The following is a 21703-nucleotide window of genomic DNA, read 5'->3' as shown; positions in this document are numbered from 1 at the left end:
AATAAATGTTTCAAACGTCTGTAACCCAATTCACCAGACTTTAAATACTACAAAAAGCAGGTATACAATGTTTATTGGATCCTATAACTCAAGTTTCTAATGCAAGCCATAAATATTATTTAAGGAACAAAAGAATTGTAAGATAAGATTTTCAACAGCTGATCCTTATTTCGGAATTTCAATAGTTGTAATACCCATTAATCTTAAAGTGAAGAGATATAACTCTCGAATTGGTTTTAAAAGTAAAAATTCGCAGATATTTAAAATTAATAATGGGGGAATATTATTTCAGTTCTGAAGAAGGCAGGGATTGTTTAAGGCAGCTGTAGGCACGCAATACCATGATATTCTGTCTTTCATTAGCATGGGTCAGCTGTGTATGCCGACTGCTGTTTCACACTGTTTGTGTGGCGGCAGAGAATGTGGGGAGCTAGGCCCTATGCCCACTTAATGGGAAACTGCCGAAGTAGGGATTGTGGTTGATAATCTAATAATGTTGTGATACACTTTGGTAATCCCCCCGAACTGAAAGGTATCTTAAGACTCGGACTCACCTGCAGTGGACGTTGCGGGGGCCCACTCATGGAGTGATGGTGGTACATGACGTCGTGCTTGATTTGGGAGGGCATTTGGCTATGTACATGCTGGGCTTGATGCTTCTGGATGTCGACGGCGGCCAGGGCCTCCGCTCTGCTGAGGATGCCGTCGTTGATGCCCGCGAAGATATCACCCTGCAGAGGATAGAAGAGCGGAGATCGGGATGGTCAGTAGGCCGGATATCATACGGGGGAGACTTAGGTTCGAAATTTGGATATGTAGGGGTACGAGGTAGGGGCTATGGATTACGGGGGTTTACGGGATGCAGGGGTATACATATATAATCCGCAGGCAATAAACAATAGGGAACATAGAGATCAAATCACCCAAATTCAATTCGCAATTTTCGGTTAAATAAAGGCAAAGTTTCGATGGCAGATACACTTTGGCATACATATAGATATACTGAGAGATATATATATAGGTCGGCTTCGGCGAGAGAGATCAAATACCCAATGCATACGTTCAAAAATGAATTTCAGAAAACGAAAATCAATCAAGTCAAAACAAACATGGTTTTCTGGTTTGTTTTTTTTTTGTTTTTTTTTTGTTTTGAGTGTTATTTTAAACTTACATTCTGACGTGCTGACCACGAATTGCATAATAGGGAAGCATCTTCTAATAAACGGCTCTGAAAAGACGGAACAAACATCGATAGTATGTGTATAGATTGATGTGCCAGTGCAGCTATTATTTTAATTTTTTTTTTTTTATTTTTTTTTTTTTGAGAAAAAGAAGAAGCTTAAAGCCTTTAACCAGCTCGGTTCGTATTGATTTTTTGTCGGGCACTCCACTTTCAACTTCCCACCGCTCCACTAGCTGGTTTTTAAATAAGTAATATCAGAAGTTTTTCGGTTCCCGTGCCCGCTTGTTCATCTTTATGTCGTCGCCGTCCTCGTCTTCGTCTTTATTATTCCAGTCTTATCGATTTTATAATTTATATACAGACATACATATAAATTTATATATATACATATATATATGTGTGGACGGTGAAAACCCCTTGTGTATACGAAACTTGCACGAATTTTTCAGTTAATCAATTATTTAGATGCGCACAAAACTTCAAAACGCCGCACGACGAAATCGAAAGACCAAAAGAAGGGGGTTAAGTGTGAATGAGACGGAGCCCACATGGCCAAAAGACATCGGCGTCGGCATCGCTCACGTTTTGCGGCCCATTTTCAGGCGAAAGGCGTAATTCGAAGGCCCAGCAGGTGCACTGAGAAAATCAGGGGGCTGAAAGCCAAATGGGTTTCTTTTAAATATAAATAAATGTTTGGCAGGGAGATTTTTATACCCTTCCCTGCAAGGAAATATATAAGAAGAATCATAAGAATATATGTTCTTTATCTCCATCAACAGCCGAGTAGATCTGATCTATGCAAATCGGAGTGGTTCGGACAACTATATCCTATAGCTCTCATGGGAAATATTGAAATTGATAGTAGAACATTCCAGAATTTCTAAAGAAGTGGTTTTTAATCGGACATCTATATCATATGCCATAGGAACGAGCGGACAGTTAATGTTATTGAATACATTCTCTTACACTCTGGGGAATGGACTTTCTTTTAATTTTAGAGTTCCGAATTAATATATATATATATATTAATATCTCTTGCATATACAAAGTTTATATGGTTTCTGTGATTTATGATTATTATAAAATTGAGAAACATAAAAAATATAAATCGGTATCGGTAGTGATGTACGTTTATAACAACATGACTTTATTAAAAACCTTCCTTAGGATTTCTAAATAAGCTTCACTTTATTTCTAAATGGAACTATTGCCAATCACCTTTTTACTAATTTGTTTCTTATTTCAGGAATAAAGAAATATATGTATAAGCTTTATTTTTATATACCATGCTGATTTTGAAATTAAACATACTTGTAATAGAACCCCAAGTAAATATTTAAAGATTCGTACAAGTAAAGAATTTAAGAAAAAATTAATTGTTAAGCGATTTAAATTGCCTAGATGAAGATTACTAATTTTATAAAATGTTTAGTACATTTGAAAATTTGATGATGGGCTATAAATTCATTTACTTAAAGGAGAAAATTTGAACAAAGTATATCAAAGTTTTGGGTTTTAAACAGTCTGTTTTAATACAAACATTTATATTTTAGTATTTCTGTGTAGAGCTCAATCCCACTCTGCTGCCCATCTCCCTCACTCTGCGGCGTTCTGTCTCTTTTAGGCCTTTGCAATGGAAGACCGCAATAACCGGGCGACGGGACGGCCATTGTAGAAATCAAAATGTTGTGCATTCTTAATGACGTCTTGGCCCATTCGACCACTCGACCACTCTCGACCATTCTCGACCATCCAACCATCCAACCATCCAACCATCCAACCATCCAACCATCCAACCATTCGACCATGGCCGACCACTCATTGTCGCTTAAACGTGGTCGAAAGGGGGCGTCTTTGACAGGGGGCGTGGCCCGTGTTGGGCGTGGGTGTACAAATACTTTGACAGCGACAGTTTGTTTGCACCTGCAAGTGGGCGCCCGAGGGGGGTCGGCCTGGTCCTGTTACCGTTGCGACAGTTGCCTTAATTGCCACGTTTATGCGTGGCCCCAAAAACAGGATCCCACTTCTGGGCCGGAAACAAAGCACAAGGACCAAGAAAAGAGTTTAGAAAGAGTGCTGTAAGTAACAACGACCATATCATAACGTATGTGCATTACGTTGATCTTCTGTTTGGCATTAAAACATTTTAAGTGCCAGGTGACTAACCTTACTTGAAAAATAAAAATTCACTTTCCCACAACATGATATTCAATCTCTTTTTAAAGTATTGGGCTTTATAAGGTATTTACTTGAACCTGTAAACTTATTTTCTCGTTCTCAAGGTTGAAAACTAAAAATTCACTTTCCCACAACATGATATCCAATCTCTATTTAAAGTATTGAGCTTTATAAGTTATAGGTTTTCAAGGTTTTCTGTATATTTAATATGTAAGAGGATTTGGTTTGAAAATAACACTGTGAAACTTTGCAGGGTCCCAAAGTGTAACCACAGTAGGTATTTCAAAATCTTATAGGGTCGAAATATCTATCGTTTTGTTATTATAGTATAGGTAAAAATCGGCTGTATCTTAAGGTCCGATTGAAATCGTATGCTCATGACCTTAGCAGCAAAAGGAAGTGCCATCAAGAAGTCTTTAAAATTCAAACAATACCATATTGTTTTTATTGTATGTTAATACCAAATGCTATAGATTGTTTTACTTTTAGAATATTTAGGGATTTTCTTCATTTCAATGGTCTTAGAAGATATTGCCCTTAAAAACCAAATTTTAGACCGAACTAATAAGAAGCTATAATATCCAAGCGCGAGATAGGCCAGTATTATTTTTAATGGTCTTTGATTAGTTTCGAAGGTAACTTTTATATTTTGGAATCTAGGCTGCGGTAACTTTTGATAAATCGATATGACAACTAATATTGAATTTCGTGATGATCATTCTAATAAATGTAAGTAGCTTAATCCTATAAAATTATGTATTATAATGTTGCATTTTAAAATGTTATCGATTATCGAAAATGTTTCCAATCCTAATACAATGTTGGGCATTTCCCAACTTTTTCCTTTAGTACCTTATTCCTGTGCTCTTTTCTAGATAATATATTATACACTGCAGGGCCAAGTAGAACCGGAAAACACTCCTGACCAGAATTCGCAACAGTTTGTTGCCCAATAAATGTTTCACCGCAACGCAGCAGTAAATTAATTTATGAATTAATATGCGCAGTCATTCATCAAATTATGCAGTGCCAGGACCTCTCTCTCTCTCTCTCTCCTTTTAGCCACGACCTAGGCCAGGATCCTAGCCAGGAAAGGGAGAGGGAAGATGGCCAGGACTCTGTCTTGACCTGCTCGCACACACACGCACACACATATATGTATGCATGGGGGGTTCGCAGTGCAGGTTCACACTTGCACATAAATTCTTTATTAGTGTGAAAAATTAATCAAGTGAACTGTTATTTTTTTATCCTTTTCGTCCTTCTCTTTCTGTCTCGCACTTGGTTTGTTTGTTTGAGTCATTTTTCTCTCCACGTGAGTCTCGTCCTCTCTGTGTGTGTGTGTGTGTTCTGTGTAGTTGTGTGTGCCTTATATATGTAATTTGATTTTTTGTTTGTTTATTTTTGTAGGTATTTAATATTTATGATGTGTGTAAATAGATACGCAATGCTGAATGCTTAATTTTATCGATTGCGCTGCAAAACGAAACCTCCAGTACTGGAGCAATTAAATTCAATTGAAGGAAACACTTTAAAGTCCGCAGGATGTCTTTTATATTACAAGTAGATATTGGATTGTTTGCCAAAACGTGAATAACCAAATACATATTTCCAAAAATACAATCATTAGATTTAATTTCTATATAGATATAATTTATAAAAAGATATTCTTTCAAAAGTTATTTGGAAATTGTACTTTATTATTTTAATAGGGCTAAATTCATGCTTAAAACATTTAAATTATATTGTTTGATCTAAAACGTAACACCATATTTGTAAATATTGTTTATGTTGCTAACTCTTGTAAAAAACTTTAAGTTTTCAAAGCAATCGAACTAGAAATGCTCATTAAGCCTGGCGCTATACAGATTAATCTCGCTGTTCTCGAAACCACTCCAAAGCTATAATTTTTTTTTTAAATTATTTAAACAAAAATGCAGCATGTACATATTTGAAAAAGGGTTCGAATTTTAATGCTCAAAACTTAAAACGCAAACATATTAGTCCAAGATTGCAAGAAGTGGATTTTCAGTGCTCTAACAGAAAAAATTAATTTTTTTTTGCCATGATCTTGTTAAGTGCTATGTATGTTTTCCATGGGATGTGTGCTTTTTTAGGAGTTTCAAATGGAGTTTCATAATCGTAAAATTCCAGATTCCAAATGATCACTTTTTTGGACTCTGGAATTTTACAATTCTGCTTTTAAGCCTTTGCAAAATATATAATTTTGGAAAAGTGACATTCAAAAAACGAATCGTTCGTCACTATACCCTACACACTCCCACACATTTTATTTTCAAACCATTTCAATCGTTAAAATATAACATAACCATGGAAAATGCCTGTTTTTTGACCCAATGAGTTGTCCAAGGACTTTGTATATATATTATTAACATAAAACCCCTTGATTTTCCTAATAGTTTCTCCCCTATTTCATATTTCATTCAGCTGCTAATCCGCAGACTTAATTCGTTTGCCTGCTGTTTGTATATACATATATTCGGCATTCGTTTTCATTTGTTTTTGTATTGCCAATAATTTGTCAATTGTTTTCCAGCTGGTTTCGTTTTAATGTCGCGGCCATTTAGTGCAGTTTATGAATATTTAAATCAAATTAACGCCGCCGCTGTCCATTTAATGCGGCAGGCAAACAATTCAAGTTAAATGACAACGGCCCCTGTTGAATGCCCCGCCCCTGGAAATCAGACTTCCCCGGTTTTTGGTTTTTGATTTCCAGTTCCCGCTTTTCTGCCCTCAACGAGTATATTTCGGTCCAGGGGATCGGCGACAAATTTCCATTTAATGGACTGCAAGGCGTTAAGTGTTTTTGTAACCAGCCAAAAAGCGGTGTCCCACCCCCGGATTTCCACCGGATTTCCTCCGAATTTCCCACCCACCTCCGCCTCCTGCCTTTCCCTGCTTAATGCCCAGCCAAGGGTAGCATATAAATCCTATAAATCCGCCGCTTTGATCATTCAACTTGGTCCGCTGGCAGATTCCAAAAAAGCCGAAAAGTGGCTAACGGCCAGCTGAGGGGAGTGAGGGGTCAAAAGCTGCGAGGGGGGCTGCTTGGATAAATCCGATAAGCAAATGTAGTTGTTGCCTCTTAAGAAGAAATACACTTGAAGTGATTTTTCCATTTTTTTTTGGTTTTTTTTTAAAGTGCTTTTGTGTCGGATTAATTTAAGGACCTGCAGGAGGGGTTGGAAAATGAGAGGAAAATCCGCGGTCGGCGGGGTGGAAAAAAACGGTATCCCTCCACCCCGCACCGCCATTCACCTGTTCTCAAAGCAATCAACTTTTTTCTACCTGGCCTTGGACATTTTCCACCAATTTCCAAGTCTGTTTTCTCATTTCTTTATGCACATTTTATGCCCTAGTAAAGGGTAGTACAGCTTGAGGTGAAAATACCAGACACTTTTCCACCATAAATTATCCTGCCACTTAGTTTTTATTGTTGTTTTTAACTTAAATTGAAAATTATAATAATTAAATAAATTCCGCTTTCTAGGGGTTATATATATGGGCAATTTAAGTCTGGGCGGACTTTCAAATGTTGTCACCTACTTTTAGCAAATATTTTTATTTAATGTAGAAATTATGAAAGTTTCGGTTAAAACTAAAATATTATTAGTTACCAAAAATTGTTTGCGTGTTATACAACGTTTTTAACAAAAATAAAAAAACATCCATTGATAAGCAAAGGTTCTAATTTCGATTTCATTCAATTAAGTCATTCACTAAAAACCCTGTTAAACTCGAATTTTCCTTCCAGGGTATACCAATTTTCGTTCAGCCAGCACGTTGTATTTTTTCCGTCTTTGTTCTTCTACCCTGTGCTTTTGTATTTTTTATTTGTCTAGCTGGTCAGCAGCGCATACAAATAGTTGGTAAATAATTAATGCAAATGAATTTCAAATCACTTTTCAAGGTTACTGCACAACCCTTGAGTTTGGGTACATTTAGTGGGCAATGTAAGACCCACAAAAACCTGCCAACGGAATCCGGCAAACTTTAGCGACATTCGAAACCTAATTAAGACAAATGTTTGCCGGAAATTATCGAGAGTTGAAATGGAAATGCGCTTCCATTTCCGTTTCCTTTTCCTTTTCCCGTTCCGATTTCTGTTCCTTTTCCACCTGTAATCCTGGCCACCAGACTGGCATCAATAAACCTGTCTGAGAACTGTCAGTAATAACCATTTAATGTCTGCCCATGTTCCCATTCAATTTTTAACTCAAACCTCATAAAAGATTCAGCAGGACACTGGCAAACTCCGAGACGCCTGCCAAATACTCCCTATTATTCGTTATTAATGCATTCAGACAGAAAAAAACACGGGATACCTACACACAAAATAAAGGTAGCTCTAAAGTCAAGGATATCGCCCTATTTTTGTCTTTAAGACAAGCTAGCCATACATTTTAGGGTAAGATATTTTCTAAATTTTAAGATAATTTTAATACATTTTGGGTTAATTTTGCCACATTTTAAGGTAATTTTACTACATTTTATATGTACAATTTTTTAAAAACAGAAAACCTTTTTTTTGGGTGAAGAAAAGCTTTTCTAAAAAGTTGAAATATTTTCTAAACAAAAACCATGTTCGTTCATGATATATATTTTTTTATGCGTTTATATATTGATTGTACATGTGCAGGCATCTTAGTCTTGTAAGTACGTTATGATATTAGGAATTTTTAAATGATGGTTGAATATTAAGAATTCGCGCGCAAGTGCCTGTGGTTACACAAGTAACTGTTGTATATGAATAACTTAATACCTGACTTATACCGATTGACATGGTGGTTTCATCAAAAACAAAAAATAAATAAAAAAACACTAATTAAAAAAAGTAAGAGGGTGGGTTTCGGACTCGAACCTGCGCCACATCGATTTCTATCTATTTCGATCAAATAATATTTCTATTTTTAAGAAAACCTATTTGCCTTTTAAAAACAATTTTATATTTTTTAGGGTAAGATTCATTTTAGGGTTTGGGTATTTATCTTTAGAAAAGGCAATGCAAAACAATTTTAATTTAGCATTCCCCTTTTTATTTTTCAGAAAATTATCTCCAGATATAAGGACAATTTCTTTCTTGTTTTCAGGGTGATTCTAGTTTACGGTAACGATATCCTATATTTAAGTAACGCTTTCTGGTCGTGAAAAAAACATCCTTGACTTTAGAAATTTTTTTTAATAAACTTAATTGGTGATATTCAAAAATGTAGGGTTAATTTTATTTTGAGTGTACGAGATATAGAGCTCTATATATCGCAGTAGTGAGTTGTGAGTAGGGGTTTTTTATACTCAGCTGCGGAATGCGATGGAAAGTATGAATGGGACTCATATTTGCGGGTCACAGGAACAGGTTGTGAAATAATGGCAACTTTCCCCTTTGATATTGTTGATAGCTCGGTTCTTATGCGGAAAAACTGTCGTGTTTATGTGCCTTTTGAAAATATGAAAATTATGCCATTCGTCTAATTTGCAAAGCCAGATCAACAAAATAAGAATACACTATAAATTTAATTAGAAACAGCAACCTATTTTAATTTGTATTTATGTTTAGTTGACTTGACGAAAAGGTATAATTAAATTTCAAGTAGAAAAAGTTATTGGAATAGAAATACAAATTTTTATTGTAAAGCCCCTGAAGCCGAATTATTTATAAAAAAGTGATAAGTACCTAAATAAGGACATTTAAAGGCACATTATAAATTTTTTTTTAAGAAGTTACAAGATAGAGCTGGATTAGAGTACAGGAATGTTTCTCTAAGGATTTATTCAGACTTTTTTTCTGTTTTGTTCTATACTCGTGAAATTCTATTAAGATATAATCCTCAGACGATTATCCCATTATATCAATTTAAGTTATTAATGTTCAAATTGGTTTTATATAACACTTCCCAATCAAAGGATAGATGGAAAAATGATGTTATGCAATGAAATTTAAGGTTTTAAAAGTTAGTTATGTGCGGCAATTGTTAAAAACTATTAGTGTTGTGTACCACATTTCGAACAGTGAACTTATATTGTCAATGACAAGTTAATTAAATATAATAAATGTGTGTATGTTGTCAGACTTCGTAAATGATCATAAGCGATAGGATGACTTGAAGTTTTGTGATTGTCATAAGTTTTTGATTATATCCCACAGCAAAATCAATTTGTTGTGGAATGACTCGGTGAAATTGTGAAGAAAACGTACTAATGTGAAAATCATACCTCGAGAGAATCGCAAGATGACGAGATGTGAATCTGTAGAAGGAAGGATATTCCGTGGTATAATAACTGTCTTATAAATGATCATTATCTACAGGTGTAATTGCGTAATGTTTTTAAACTATTCATAGTTATATTGCATAGGCCTAATTGAATTAAAAGTGGCTGCGTCAAATATAAAATGAATTTTAGATGAAGATGAAGAAATAAAGAAAACATCTTACAAATGTAATGTGACTACATATACAAAATAACATATGATATGATATGATGAAATATCATAACAAATAAGGTAATTCTAGGGGCTCAGCAAATATAAATCAAAGAAATTGTAAGATCATGAAAGTACAGATAAAGTGAAATATTTGCCATATGAAAAATTTTATTCAAGACAAAGATTCTTAGGCTTGTAAAGCCTTGAGCAAATTCGTTTTCTTTCAAATATCTTTTTCAAGATTCAAACAGTAAGCCAACGCTCACAAAGATATTCAAAAATTTGGCACTTATATCCATCAAAGGATCATAGTTAAACTAATTAGGATAGTTAGGCTTACAGGTTATAAGACTGCATAATTGTGAGACGAAGAGAAGTCAAAGAACAGAAGTAAGAGTCGCAAGAGTGTTGGTCCTAAGAGATCTTAATCAACGCCACTCGGGATAACCCTAAACTTAGGGTTCTCAAGCCAATGGCGATAAGGTCGATGGGAATTTTTAGGGACTTAGTTCCCAGGGACTAAGACTAAGTGCCCGATTGATACTTACAGATGGATTTGGCATGCAGCGTCGCATTTGCTCCGAACTTCGATAGGAGGGACTGTAGCGTCCTGGAAAACAACTGGGCGCTGACATTTTCATTTTATCCGTCGTCGAGTACATCGACATTGTCATGCAGCCGCCGACGAAATCCTCCTCCAGCTTGAACGCCCTGGAGGCGTCGAAAGTGGTTGGCGAGTAAATTTTGAAGCACTTACTGGGACAGCTTTAGCGCGTGTCCTGCATGCAGGACATCAACAGATCAAATCAAATGCACTGGGCCCGCTCGAATGCGAATGCGACCCTTCTTTCTCTTTCTCTTTCTACTTTCTTCTTTCTTTCTTTCGATTTTCACTGCACTTCTGATATTCTATTCTAAAGAAGAAATTCCTTTGCTGGCCGGTTAGTTTCTGGTGTATAGGTTAAGGGTATTTTTCTGAATTGATTTGATAAACGCGTTTGGACCAAAACTGAGCAAAAAAAATCACAGTAAAAAAATGTTGCAAAGGTGATTTTTGCTAACTAACTGGCCGCCGTCGGTAATTTTATATATATATTTTTTGTTATTATTTATTTTGTGGACTGTAATTGAATTACGCGCACTCGAAACGGTAGAAACGGTTTGGCGTCGGCATTCAAACTGTTTACCGTTTGCGGAGCTGTTGGCCCGCGTTTTTCTCGTCGACTTGTCGACTTGTCGATTGCTTCGATTTCCGTTTCCTGTTGGCCTGTTTGTACCGTACCGCTACAGCTACCGCTTGACCGTACCGCCCCGCTCTAAATATGTGTATATATATTCTTATTATTGAGCCGCCTTCAACTATGCTTTTGTCGAAACTGAAAAACGCCAGCGCACAGGACACACAGATTTCACAACTAGACAAGCGCGCGTGGTGTTGTGATAAAGAATTCTATGATGAGTTTCGCTAACTTCAGAGTTTATTTTCAATGGGGCGGACGACATGTTTTCATTATTTATCAGCGTGGGCGTGTCCATGTGCCATACTCAAAATGGCCACCGAATTTCTTATGTAATGCGAGGATGTGCCCTTTGATTGGTCGCCGGATGGGAGCGGGCAGCGCTGCCGGCGCCTTCGTTCAGCTGGAATTGGGCAGTCGACGGTGTGTCTCTACCCGGCGTATCCCTCCAAACTTGACGAAGCCAATGCCAGGCGTCAGTGGTGCGGCGTCTGCGCAGTAGGTCGTCCCCGGGCAGTGGGTATCGGTGGGTGGCAGTGGGTTTCGGTGGCGCACCCACCCCCTGGCCGACGAGCCCGAGCCGCCTGGCCGCCCCGATGGAAAACCCGAGCATTGAAATGCCCCGCGTCCAGCATATGGCACAATTTTTTTTCTCCGCATTTTTGCCTCTTTTCTTTTTTTTTTTTGTCGATTTTCGATGGGGCAATGTGGGTGGCGGCTGGGCCTCAACAAAAGGCACAAAACGCCAACGCGGCGGCCAACAATGACAAAACAAAAATGGGTGTACATGTCAGTGGGGCTTTTGCGGCTGAAGGGGAGGGTGCTGGGTGAAGGAGGGGTAAGGGGGGGGGGGGGGGGGGGGGGGGGGGTGGGGTGGCGAGGAGGAGGTGGTGGTGGGTCAGGGATAGCCAGCAGGTGGGTCAGTCCAAAGAGGGAGTGGCGGAGGCCTAGTTGTTGCAGTCCAACTGTTAAAAGCATGCAGCATGGCAAATCACATAGAGGGTGTTCCCATCTCAGAGGCCCTTCGCCCCGATTACAGGGTACCTCTTTAAGAACCAATATAATAGTATATAATAAAATTTTTACAAAATATCAAACTTTTGATTTCACAAAAAACTAAGCTCAAAGAAAAAATAAAAACTGTATAAAACTATTTTCCTACTTGCCTTAAAACGTTTTCAGTTTTCAGTTAGTAAACATTTTTTTATGGGATAATTTCAGATGATTAAAGTATATTATTTATTCTTTTTAGTTTATTCATGAGAAAGCTTAAACACTTTTTTGTTCTATGCAAAGTTCCATAACTTAAGAAATAAATATAATTTTATCTGATTGCAACACAAATTAAAATTTGTAAGACAATTTTCTCTTATGTAAATTATAAGGATGGAAAGGTAACAATCATTTGATATTTCTGAATCCATTTGTGTAATCTTGAAATCGTGTATGATAGTCATTCCATATGTTATATAAATGATGTCAAAGTATTCATTGAAAAAAATATTATCAATGCTAAAACACCAAGAACAAGAAAGGAAGCTAAATTTGGCAAGCCGATGAATCTATACCCTTGCTGGTCGTTTCAGTGGGTAGAAGTTAATATGTCAAAAAACACCGAAGTGATAATTTTTTTACATTTGAATTAATTAGGGGAGTATCATAATTTTAATATTTTTGAAAATTAATTAAAATGGTACATTATCTTTATATTTCTGTAGTTAATTTTTAGTTTTTCTTAAATCGGAAAGCTGTGTAAATACAATGCTCCCACGGCAACGACCCGCAAGGGTATAGAATTTCGTCTAATCATTTTGTTTTTTTCTTTCTTTGTTTTTAATTTCTTTAAAAATATTTTTTTTATAATTCCTATGGGAACTATAGGATATAGTTGTCCAATCCGGCTCGCTCCGACTTATATACTATCTGCAGTAAAAATAAGAATATTGGAAAGGTTTCATCCCGATAGCTTAAATACTAAGATACTAGTTTGCGTAGAAACGGACAGACAGACGGACATGGCTAGATCGAGTCGTCTAGTGATGCTGATCAAGAATATATGTATATATATATTCTTTATGGGGTCGGAAACGTCTCCTGCACTACGTTGCAAACTTCTGACTGCAATCATTATACCCTCTGCAAGCGTAAAATGATTTCATTTAACCATTCATTTTTTTTTGACAGTTTCTTTTCATTAAGGTGCTTAAGCTCATTTATATTTATTTTCATTATTTATATATTTTCTTTTTAAAAAACTTAAAAATGCGACTTGAAAAATACTGTTTAGTTTTCAGTTTCGTCCTCTTGGCGCCATCTATGTGTGAGTCCGGTTTGTCATAAATTAAAAACGAACACGGTAAGACACTTTTTACATGTATCCTTTATATATCAAAATGTTTTTCAAAAATACATTTGAAGCTTTAAAGCTTATAGAAAATCCTGAAAGCCCGTAAAAGCAAACATTTGTCCAATATTAAGTTTTGGTTCTCAAGTTCATTTGACTTTTCTCAAAAGCTCTGAAAAGGGCGAGGGCTTTTAGGACCTGCCAAAAGCCCAATCCTAAAAGCACGTTCAACATCCAATCCAATAGCAAAACGAACATAATAATTCAGTTTTTAAATTGTTTCTCTTTCGATTTGTTTTTATTTTTGGTTTTCGTTTTTGTACAATTATCTAATACGTTCCATTGTTAATATTTCACAAGTAATTGTAGAGTCGTGTATAAAACTTTTTACAAGGATCATCTAATATGGTAGCTCAACGTGGCCAAAGGATAAGTTGCGGATGAGTTGAGTTGAGTTGAGTTGGGTGAGCGATGAAGCACAACATGGCCTATAATGAATTTCATAAATTCGTTCAGGAATCATAATACCTTGTTGTACAGCCTATACCAAATACGTACAAACATATATCAACCTAATTGTATGCGTATATATAATAAATATATCATAAATGTGTAAACAAAAAAAATTTGAACTAATGCGCCAAAGCGAGCAGCAAACGATTGGGAATCCGGTCTGGGGGGGAAAATCGGGTCTATTCATTTGGGCATTACTACCTATTGCAGACTCCCAGTGAGATCTATGGTCCTACAAATCGTGATGAGCTGGGGTATTTCTCGATTGCAATTCCGTTTACCTTGTGCATCGTTGTTGCAATTGTGATCTCTGTTCGGTTTCTTTGTATTTTAGGTGGTACGAATTCGATTTCCCTTCTCGTTGCCCAGTTTTCTTATACATAGGATGTGTACCCTACGGCTCCTGGCGTCCCAGCAATCCGTAGACGATGCGCCGACGGTTCTGGACCTCCGCCCTCATGGACTCCGTGTACGGATCGAAGGACAGCTGCCGCTTCTTCCGCCGGAAGATGCCCTCCTTCCGCATGATGGCGCACCGCATCAGCTGCTCGTTGACCGGAAACTGCAGGAACTCCAGGATCGAGCGCAGCTCCCGCTCCGTGTGGTGGACCAGGTCGTCGTAGAAGACCACCTTGATGTCGCCCGTGAAGTTGCGCGCCCAGCTGAGGTTCATCACCTCCCAGCCCTTGAGCTTGTTGCTCACGAACTGCTGCCAGTCTGTAATGAGATAATAAAAGCAATTAAATATTTTAATAACTCACAGTTCGATTAATCTAGAGGGAAATATGAAAACCCTCCAAAGCTCAATAGGTTCATATGACACTTGCTCAAGTGTCGACTAACTAACTGGATTTATTTCAAAAAGGCATAGCCTTTTTCGAATTTATATCTAGATACGCTATAAGTTGCCAAAACTGTTAGTAGTTAGTAGTTAGTCGAAAGTTAAGAAAGTATCTTAATGTCATTACAAATATTATAAGCAGGCTAACAAAAAATCCAAACTTATATGCCAATCGATTTGATGTATAACATAATGATTTGGCATTTTTAATAAAACTTAATAACCTAGAGAGGCTATAAATAGGTTTGAAGATATTATTATTATTAATTTGGCTACGAAAAGGTAAAGTTTTGATCTTTGAATCAACTATGGAATGAACAACTTGGAATACTACATTAAAAAAAACAAGGTGAAATGAGAACTTCCAACCGATATTGACCAAAACAATCTCATAATTGGAAATATAACATGGTAATTTAGATTTTTAAATATTTTTCTCAAATTTAGAATTATTTTTATGATTTGTTATTATTATATTAGAAATCAATATATTTTGAAGTGCATGGAAAATATACTAAACTAATTAAGGAAAATCCCATGATCATGCAATAAATTGTCGTAACCTAAGATTATCTCAGATCGACAAAACATAACGAAGTTAATATTAGGTACTAAGACTAGTGAGAGAACTGGCCTAACAGATTACAATTCTAATTGTCATAATTAGACTTAATTAGTTAGTGACCCCATGCCAGTAATGTATGCAAGTGGAACGTACATTTTCCCTTGGTGCGCTTGTAGCGATCCGGCGAGGCGAACCCAATGTGACCGCCACTTTGGCGATTGAACTCGGCGATGATGGCCTTCTCCGGATCGCGGACGAGGAGTATTGCTTTCGAGAAGGGGGCCCACGCCTTGCTGCCCCACTCGTGGGTCTTCACCAGTAATACTGAGCTGTTGCAGACGTTCTCCGCCGGAAAGCCGGTCTTCAGCAGGCCGTAGTCCTTGTAGATGCTGCCCGTAAGGATGCCGGTGGACTGCTGGAGGAGATAGCGCAGCCAGGTGTTTCCGCTGCCCGGAAAACTCGCCAGGGCCGTCAGAGCCGGCAAGGATTGCAGGGCGGCGCTGACATCGCTGGGCAGGGCCGCTAAGGGTTCAAAATGGGTCAAAAGGTTGGGCTATCTAACTCTCATACATACTGTAGAAGTCAGCCTTGTAGTCCGCGGAGATTGGAAGATCGCGATTTATGTACTTTAGGTCGCGACACCAGCGTATTGTCATCTTGCGGCTGGGCATCGGAAACCGAGGACTATGAAAGCTGGTGAACTGCGGATTGCAAAAGGATAAATGGTTTAGTCCAAGGGTGTTTTATTTTATATAAATAACTTAAATATCTAGGAAATTAAAATATTTTAAGGTATACGTATGTATTCGGCGTTAGAACTGATTTAAAAACTCTTTTACTTGCAGAACACAAGTATTTTAATAACCTTTTTAATGGAATTTACTTCGTTGGTTGCTATTAGTAAACACATTTGAAAGGTATTTAAAAATAGTAGGTATATTATTTATATCAATTTGTAATTTTTGGTAATATATGTAAGCCTAGTAAACGATCTTGGTGTTTTTTGATCCAGGACTAAAGCTTGCTAATCATATTTCGTCCTTTGTGAGGTCCTTTTAAAGGTGGTCAAAGGAATTTGATAACTAAGACCCTTTTTATTTCGTTTGTCCGCCCGATACTTGAGTATGGATCACCTGTCTAGAGTCCCCATTACAGAATTCATGTTGATCATATCGAATCTGTACAGAAGAAATTTTTTCTATTTGCTTAAAGGCGCCTAAGCTGGGATGCAAACCTAATTTTACCTTCTTGTTCTAGTAGATTACTCCTAATTTACTTACCCTCCCTAGTCAACCGCTGGGCGATGCTTGGAACAGTGTTTCTTTATAACCTTACTCGAGGCGAAACTGATAGTCCCGACTTGGTTAGCCAGCTAAATTTTTTTGTTCCATGCAGATTGAGAAGAAATTACATTTCCCTAATTTTAAATTATTGTAGATCTAAATATGACTTGCATGAACCTTTCAGAGTATTATGTTCTTTGTCCTATTATCTAAAAATCTAACTCTCTGCCTCTCCTAAAACGTTTTATATTAAATTTTCTAGCACAGTACTAGATCCTACTTTTTTTCCTCGAACTATGTCTTTATTTTTTTACGCATCCGCCGGAAAAAAAACTTCTTTGAGCTTATTAAAATTGATTTTAATTAAATTGAAGGTATTTTAAACTTTAAGTAATCAATGTAAGTCTGTTAAAAGCCACAATTTTATGACGTTAGTCATCCTAAAGTTTTGATTCTACATGGTTGCTAAACGATTCATTTTAATGGTCATAGTAAGGCTAACGAATCTGTGGAAAGCTATTACGATCAACGATAAACTTTAATAGCAAAATGCTAGTACTTTTAAGGACACCTGCATACTATAGATTTTACGATACTTTTTTCGTATATTCTCCTTGGAATGCCAAATGTCAGACGCCACATGCCACATGCCACATGCCACTTGCCACTTCACTCTTGTGCTGCCCTAGCGTAAAATTGAAAATTCGTGACTCACCTCGGCGAAGCGTTCGATGCGCGGTCTCTTGGGATGCGAGCCTGGTATGTTGTTCATGGATAGGAACAGGACGCCGCCTATGTAGATGATGATGGTTGCCGAGACACCGAAAAAGCGCCAGCCTTGTAGTGCCATATCGCCGTCTTTGCATTACTGAAAGCGAGATTATCGGATTTATTGGCTGCGGTGGCATTCTGCTCTCGAGCCGTGCTCGTTTATGTAAAAATAATTCAAATGAACATGTTCGCATTAATGTAACCAATTTTCTGTAACCAATCCTTCTGATCGAAAGACAAAAGCGGAATCAATTTTGGTTAATATTTTGTTGATTTTGTTATGACAACGAAACAAATGGGCAGAGACCAAAAGGAGCAGCGGAGCAGAGGCCATATTCCAATTTCGAGAACTCTCACTTGGCTAACTTGGCCCAAATGAGCCCATTTTGGCCCCCGACTTGGTAGCCCCGACAACCCGACAACTCGACTATCCGACAGTCCGCTAGTCGGCGACAACAGCGGAAATGGGGCGCTCTTGAGTTTGGGTTGCAAATGAAAGTTGAGAAAAAATGAAGGCGGAATGAGGCCTGCCTCCTTTTCGCCTGGAAACACGAAAAAAGCATACTCTTACTTAATATTCGGGGTGCTCAAATGATTGATAACTTGTCTTTCATGTTGATAAAGGTATCCGGTGACTGATTGGCCATAATTGCACAGCCCAAAACCATTAGAGGATGAAAAGTGGGCGGTTTTTACTACCCCAAGTAAGCGTGGGAACTAATTTTAGCATATTGATAAACATAATAACTGAGTTTGGGGTAATAATTCATTTTAGAAATAAAAATAAAATATTTTTCCCATTTGTACGCTAATTTGCCTAAACAAAACACTATTCAATATTAAAATAAATAATTGGTTTAATGTCTAATAGGTAGATACTTATATATTTTAGTATTTTGGCAAGTGTAGAAATGCAGAAACTATAAACTTAACTTTTTCTGGATAATTGTACCCAAGAGATTATTATATATATATCTCAGGATCTTCATTACAGTTAAATGCAGCGGCTTTTAAAAGGAAAATCTTTCAGCCAACGATAAAAGATAATCTAGACCTGTTCAGATATGAAAGGACTTATCCTGGAGAACACTTCTTAATAAGGCCTTTAATACCCCTCGAAAGAAGGGCATCGCGGGGGGTAAGAGAAGCGGAGAATAAAAGCCTTGTCATGCCTTCAACGGAATTCCTTGAGCTGCATAAAACGCTCACGAAATCCGCAAAAGGACACCCCATCACACACACATGCACGGCCCATACGCACACACATGCGGAAGACAAGCAGCTAAATGCGAAAATTTATGCAACAGCTGGGCAGAGGCGGCGAGGGGCGATCGAAGGGTCCTCGTCCTTGGCCTAAGGAATCCGAATCCGAATTGGTATCCTGAGCCTTGGGACACCGATACACTTTGGCCCGGCCCGAAAACCCCACTGGATCCCGGCGGAAAAGCCACTGGATGATGATATAAGATACGGCACTCCACCCCCGGAAGAAACGCGGAGCACCACCGAACACTAGAGCACCCCGGAACTTCTTGAACCACCCATTCCATCCACGACGGCGGTGCTGAATGGTGGTGGCCCAAAAACTAGTTCATCGCCGAAACAAGACGCAAACAAAACGAAATCCAAGCCGGATAAAGGAGAGCGGCATGAAAAATAGGAAAGCTGAAGGTACACTGAGTAAAATTTGCTTGCTATAGATAAGACAAAATTTGAAAACTGTTTAAATTTTAAAAAGAGATATAAATTTGATCAGCCTATTTATTTTAAAGCAAAATAATGTAAGCAATCTTTTCAAAACAATTGGAATATAAGCTCAGCTTTATATTAATATTTATATATTTATATTTATATATCTTTATGTTAATAAATATTTATATTTAGATATATTTATATTTGTACATATTAATATTTATATATATTTAAATTACATATATTTCCATTTATAGATATTTTTATATTTATACAACTGCATAACACTGAAAACAGAGCAAAACAAAGCGAAAACATTTTTAAAACTGTAAGTAAAAGATGTCTTTGATATTTGTACATCCAAAACCCTTGTTACTTTTCTCTGTGTAGAGTTTCTTAGGCTGCTTATATTTTTCTCAGTGCATGCAAGCGACTATATAATGAAATGGCTCGGCAGCCGCAAAAGGGAAAAGAGAAATTTCGTAAAAAATGGGCACCGCAAGATGTGTGGGGCCTTGCGGCGGTCCAAAGGGGTTGGCCGAGGCCGAGGGCTGGCAATAATTTGATTGTTTTGCGGCATAAATCAGACAAAAGCAACGCACATTAGCGCAGAACAGCAGAATAGCTGATGGCATCGCAGGTGAAACGCGGTCCCAGCCCACCGGTTTACATAATGCTTGGGGGTTCCCAAGCACCCCTTCCCCCAAAAAGGGGAGCTCACGCCCCCCCTTTTGCCGCCCCCATAAATATGCATTTTGATTGCGAGACCAGAGTCAAACAAATGTGCAGAATAATCAGTAATAAGCACATCGAGGGGCAGTCGGTGGGCATGAGGCATGAGATCAAATAAACAATAGGTTCGCCGAAACGAATGCGAATAGCGCTGTTGGTTCTTTCCGCATATTTTCCCCCCATCGTTCCCATTTATTTCGCACTCTTCAATGTAAACAAATAATTTGGGGCTTCAATGTTGGAATGTTGGGACTTACCGATACCGATTCCGGATCCTGGCCTCCGATTCCCGCCCTACACAACCACCGACACACGCCCAGAATCCCAGCTACATGTCAACCGAAAAGTACGCAATCCTCGGAGCTGCTGATGAATGGAGGGGAGTCGCAGGACTCACACGACTCGCAGGACTCCCATTCGCGGCGATTCGCTTTTGAAGCCACCAGAACCAAAAACACACACACACTCTGCCACTGGCACTGGCAACGTGAAAAAATCACAGAATAAAAAACAAACAAAATCCGGCAGCAACAACAATGGCCAGCCAACAGGGCCAAACAAACAAAACGGCAGCAAAAAAAAAGCAAATGTGAACTATTTATTTGTGCCACTCGCAACGGCCCACACGTCGTATGCGCAATGTTTTGGGGCGCAGTCGTTTTTTTGCCGCTCGCTATGAAAATGCGGAGCGATTTGTGTGCTGCGTGTCCGAGAATTTCTGAATATCTGAGTGCCCCCGAGTGGAATCCACAGCAGCAGCTGCGGCAACATCAGCATCGCTTGTCGGGGGATGAACGGAGAGCTTTTCGACGGCGTTGCCACCACCGCAGCCGTAAGCTCCGCCAGCAACCCCTTTCCCCATCAGCTGGGCTGCCTGTTTGGCGCTTTCCACGCCCTGTGCGCAGGCGCCGATCTCCTCTATAGGTCAGCTCTATATATAGAGCTTCTCCGAACGCCCCATAGGTGGCCATCGCCCCTAGAACTTCCTGCTAAACCTTTTGTGGATTAAAACTCCCCCAAAGCGCCAAAAAGCAAGCCGATTTTATAGGGAAGCTAGGTTTATCTTATTAAAACTATAGTCGATGCCATCGACTATCAAATACCCTTTACTCAGCTAAGGGGATTGCGAGGGAGATGGAGATACATATGCAGCAAAGCGACTGTTCACAATTGCACACCACGCAACGGCGCCACCTAGCGTCGAATTCTTTATTTGCTTATAACCTTTTAATAGATAGTCCGATTTGAGCAATGGCATGGCGATAGATATTAATAATCAAAATAAAATTGAATTTATACTTTTACAAAATCTTCAAATATGTGGGCGTATGGGCGCTTGTGGGCTTTAGATTGGGCGGGGCACCTTGCTGAAGCAAACTTAAGACGGGTAACAAATTTACAACGTTTTAGGCAAGTTAACTTAGAATCATGCGTGGATCACACCCACTCGGGTTTAAATGTATAGGTAATATGTATTTAATTCCAAATTTTTAATTCATACTCAACACAGTTTTTGTATATCCCCTCACAACCAGATTCTAAGTCCGCAACTGCTTAGAATAATATTACCTAAGGAAATCTGGCTAAGACGTGAAGTAACATGACTTTCTTCTATCTCTGAAAAGCTATATTGTCTGTGGGTTGAAAAGGTCCCTAACTTGAGACAGTTAAAAATATATTTTTTAAATTTAATGGTCAGAAACAAAGCTATTGGTTTTTAAGCAAAAGCTTACATTTCCTGTAAGTTGGTACACTTTCGACGTGTACGTTGAACAGCCGCCAGGGGACGCTTTTGTCAAAGTAAATTTCTTTAAATTTACGAAAAAAAAAGGAGGAGAAACAAATTTATAATTAACTAAAATTTATAAAGTATGAACATTTTTTTTAAAGATGCTAAACTTTTTTAAGGTAAGTTTTTATT

General features: G+C 38.1%; 2 protein-coding genes across 10 annotated transcripts in view; both read right to left on the bottom strand.

The window, feature by feature from the left end:
- The window catches only part of LOC119555954 (inhibitory POU protein), a 39057-nt gene extending 27830 nt beyond the window's left edge, over positions 1-11227 (bottom strand). For 4 of the 8 annotated variants that reach the window (XM_037867664.1, XM_037867665.1, XM_037867666.1 and 1 more), the window contains exons 1-3: positions 10352-11227; positions 1172-1228; positions 555-731 (exon numbers count right to left, since the gene is read on the bottom strand). In XM_037867664.1, coding sequence (XP_037723592.1) covers positions 555-731; positions 1172-1228; positions 10352-10477 — 360 coding nt within the window. In that variant the 5' untranslated portion in view covers positions 10478-11227. The remainder of the gene's footprint in view (positions 1-554; positions 732-1171; positions 1229-10351) is intronic. The other 4 variants (XM_037867668.1, XM_037867669.1, XM_037867670.1 and 1 more) reach the window with 1 other exon arrangement.
- A 2455-nt stretch (positions 11228-13682) lies between these two features.
- LOC119557943 (WSCD family member CG9164) lies at positions 13683-20510 on the bottom strand. 2 transcript variants are annotated; one of them, XM_037870963.1, is made up of 5 exons: positions 20040-20510; positions 17303-17455; positions 15879-16005; positions 15458-15826; positions 13683-14615 (listed from the first exon to the last, which is right to left on the bottom strand). In XM_037870963.1, the coding sequence occupies exons 2-5, from the start codon at positions 17435-17437 to the stop codon at positions 14293-14295; spliced, it is 954 nt and encodes a 317-aa protein (XP_037726891.1). In that variant the 5' UTR covers positions 17438-17455; positions 20040-20510; the 3' UTR covers positions 13683-14292. The 2 variants fall into 2 exon arrangements, with proteins under 2 accessions (XP_037726891.1, XP_037726890.1); XM_037870962.1 differs by lacking the exon at positions 20040-20510 and adding an exon at positions 18620-18900 and having other exon boundaries at positions 14293-14615.
- Between the last annotated feature and the right edge of the window lie 1193 nt (positions 20511-21703).

This window comes from Drosophila subpulchrella, chromosome X (genome assembly GCF_014743375.2).
Source record: "Drosophila subpulchrella strain 33 F10 #4 breed RU33 chromosome X, RU_Dsub_v1.1 Primary Assembly, whole genome shotgun sequence".
Classification (NCBI taxonomy): Eukaryota; Metazoa; Arthropoda; class Insecta; order Diptera; family Drosophilidae; genus Drosophila; species Drosophila subpulchrella.
Note: the sequence above shows the minus strand (reverse complement) of the source record. Positions and strands in the feature narration are given on the sequence as shown.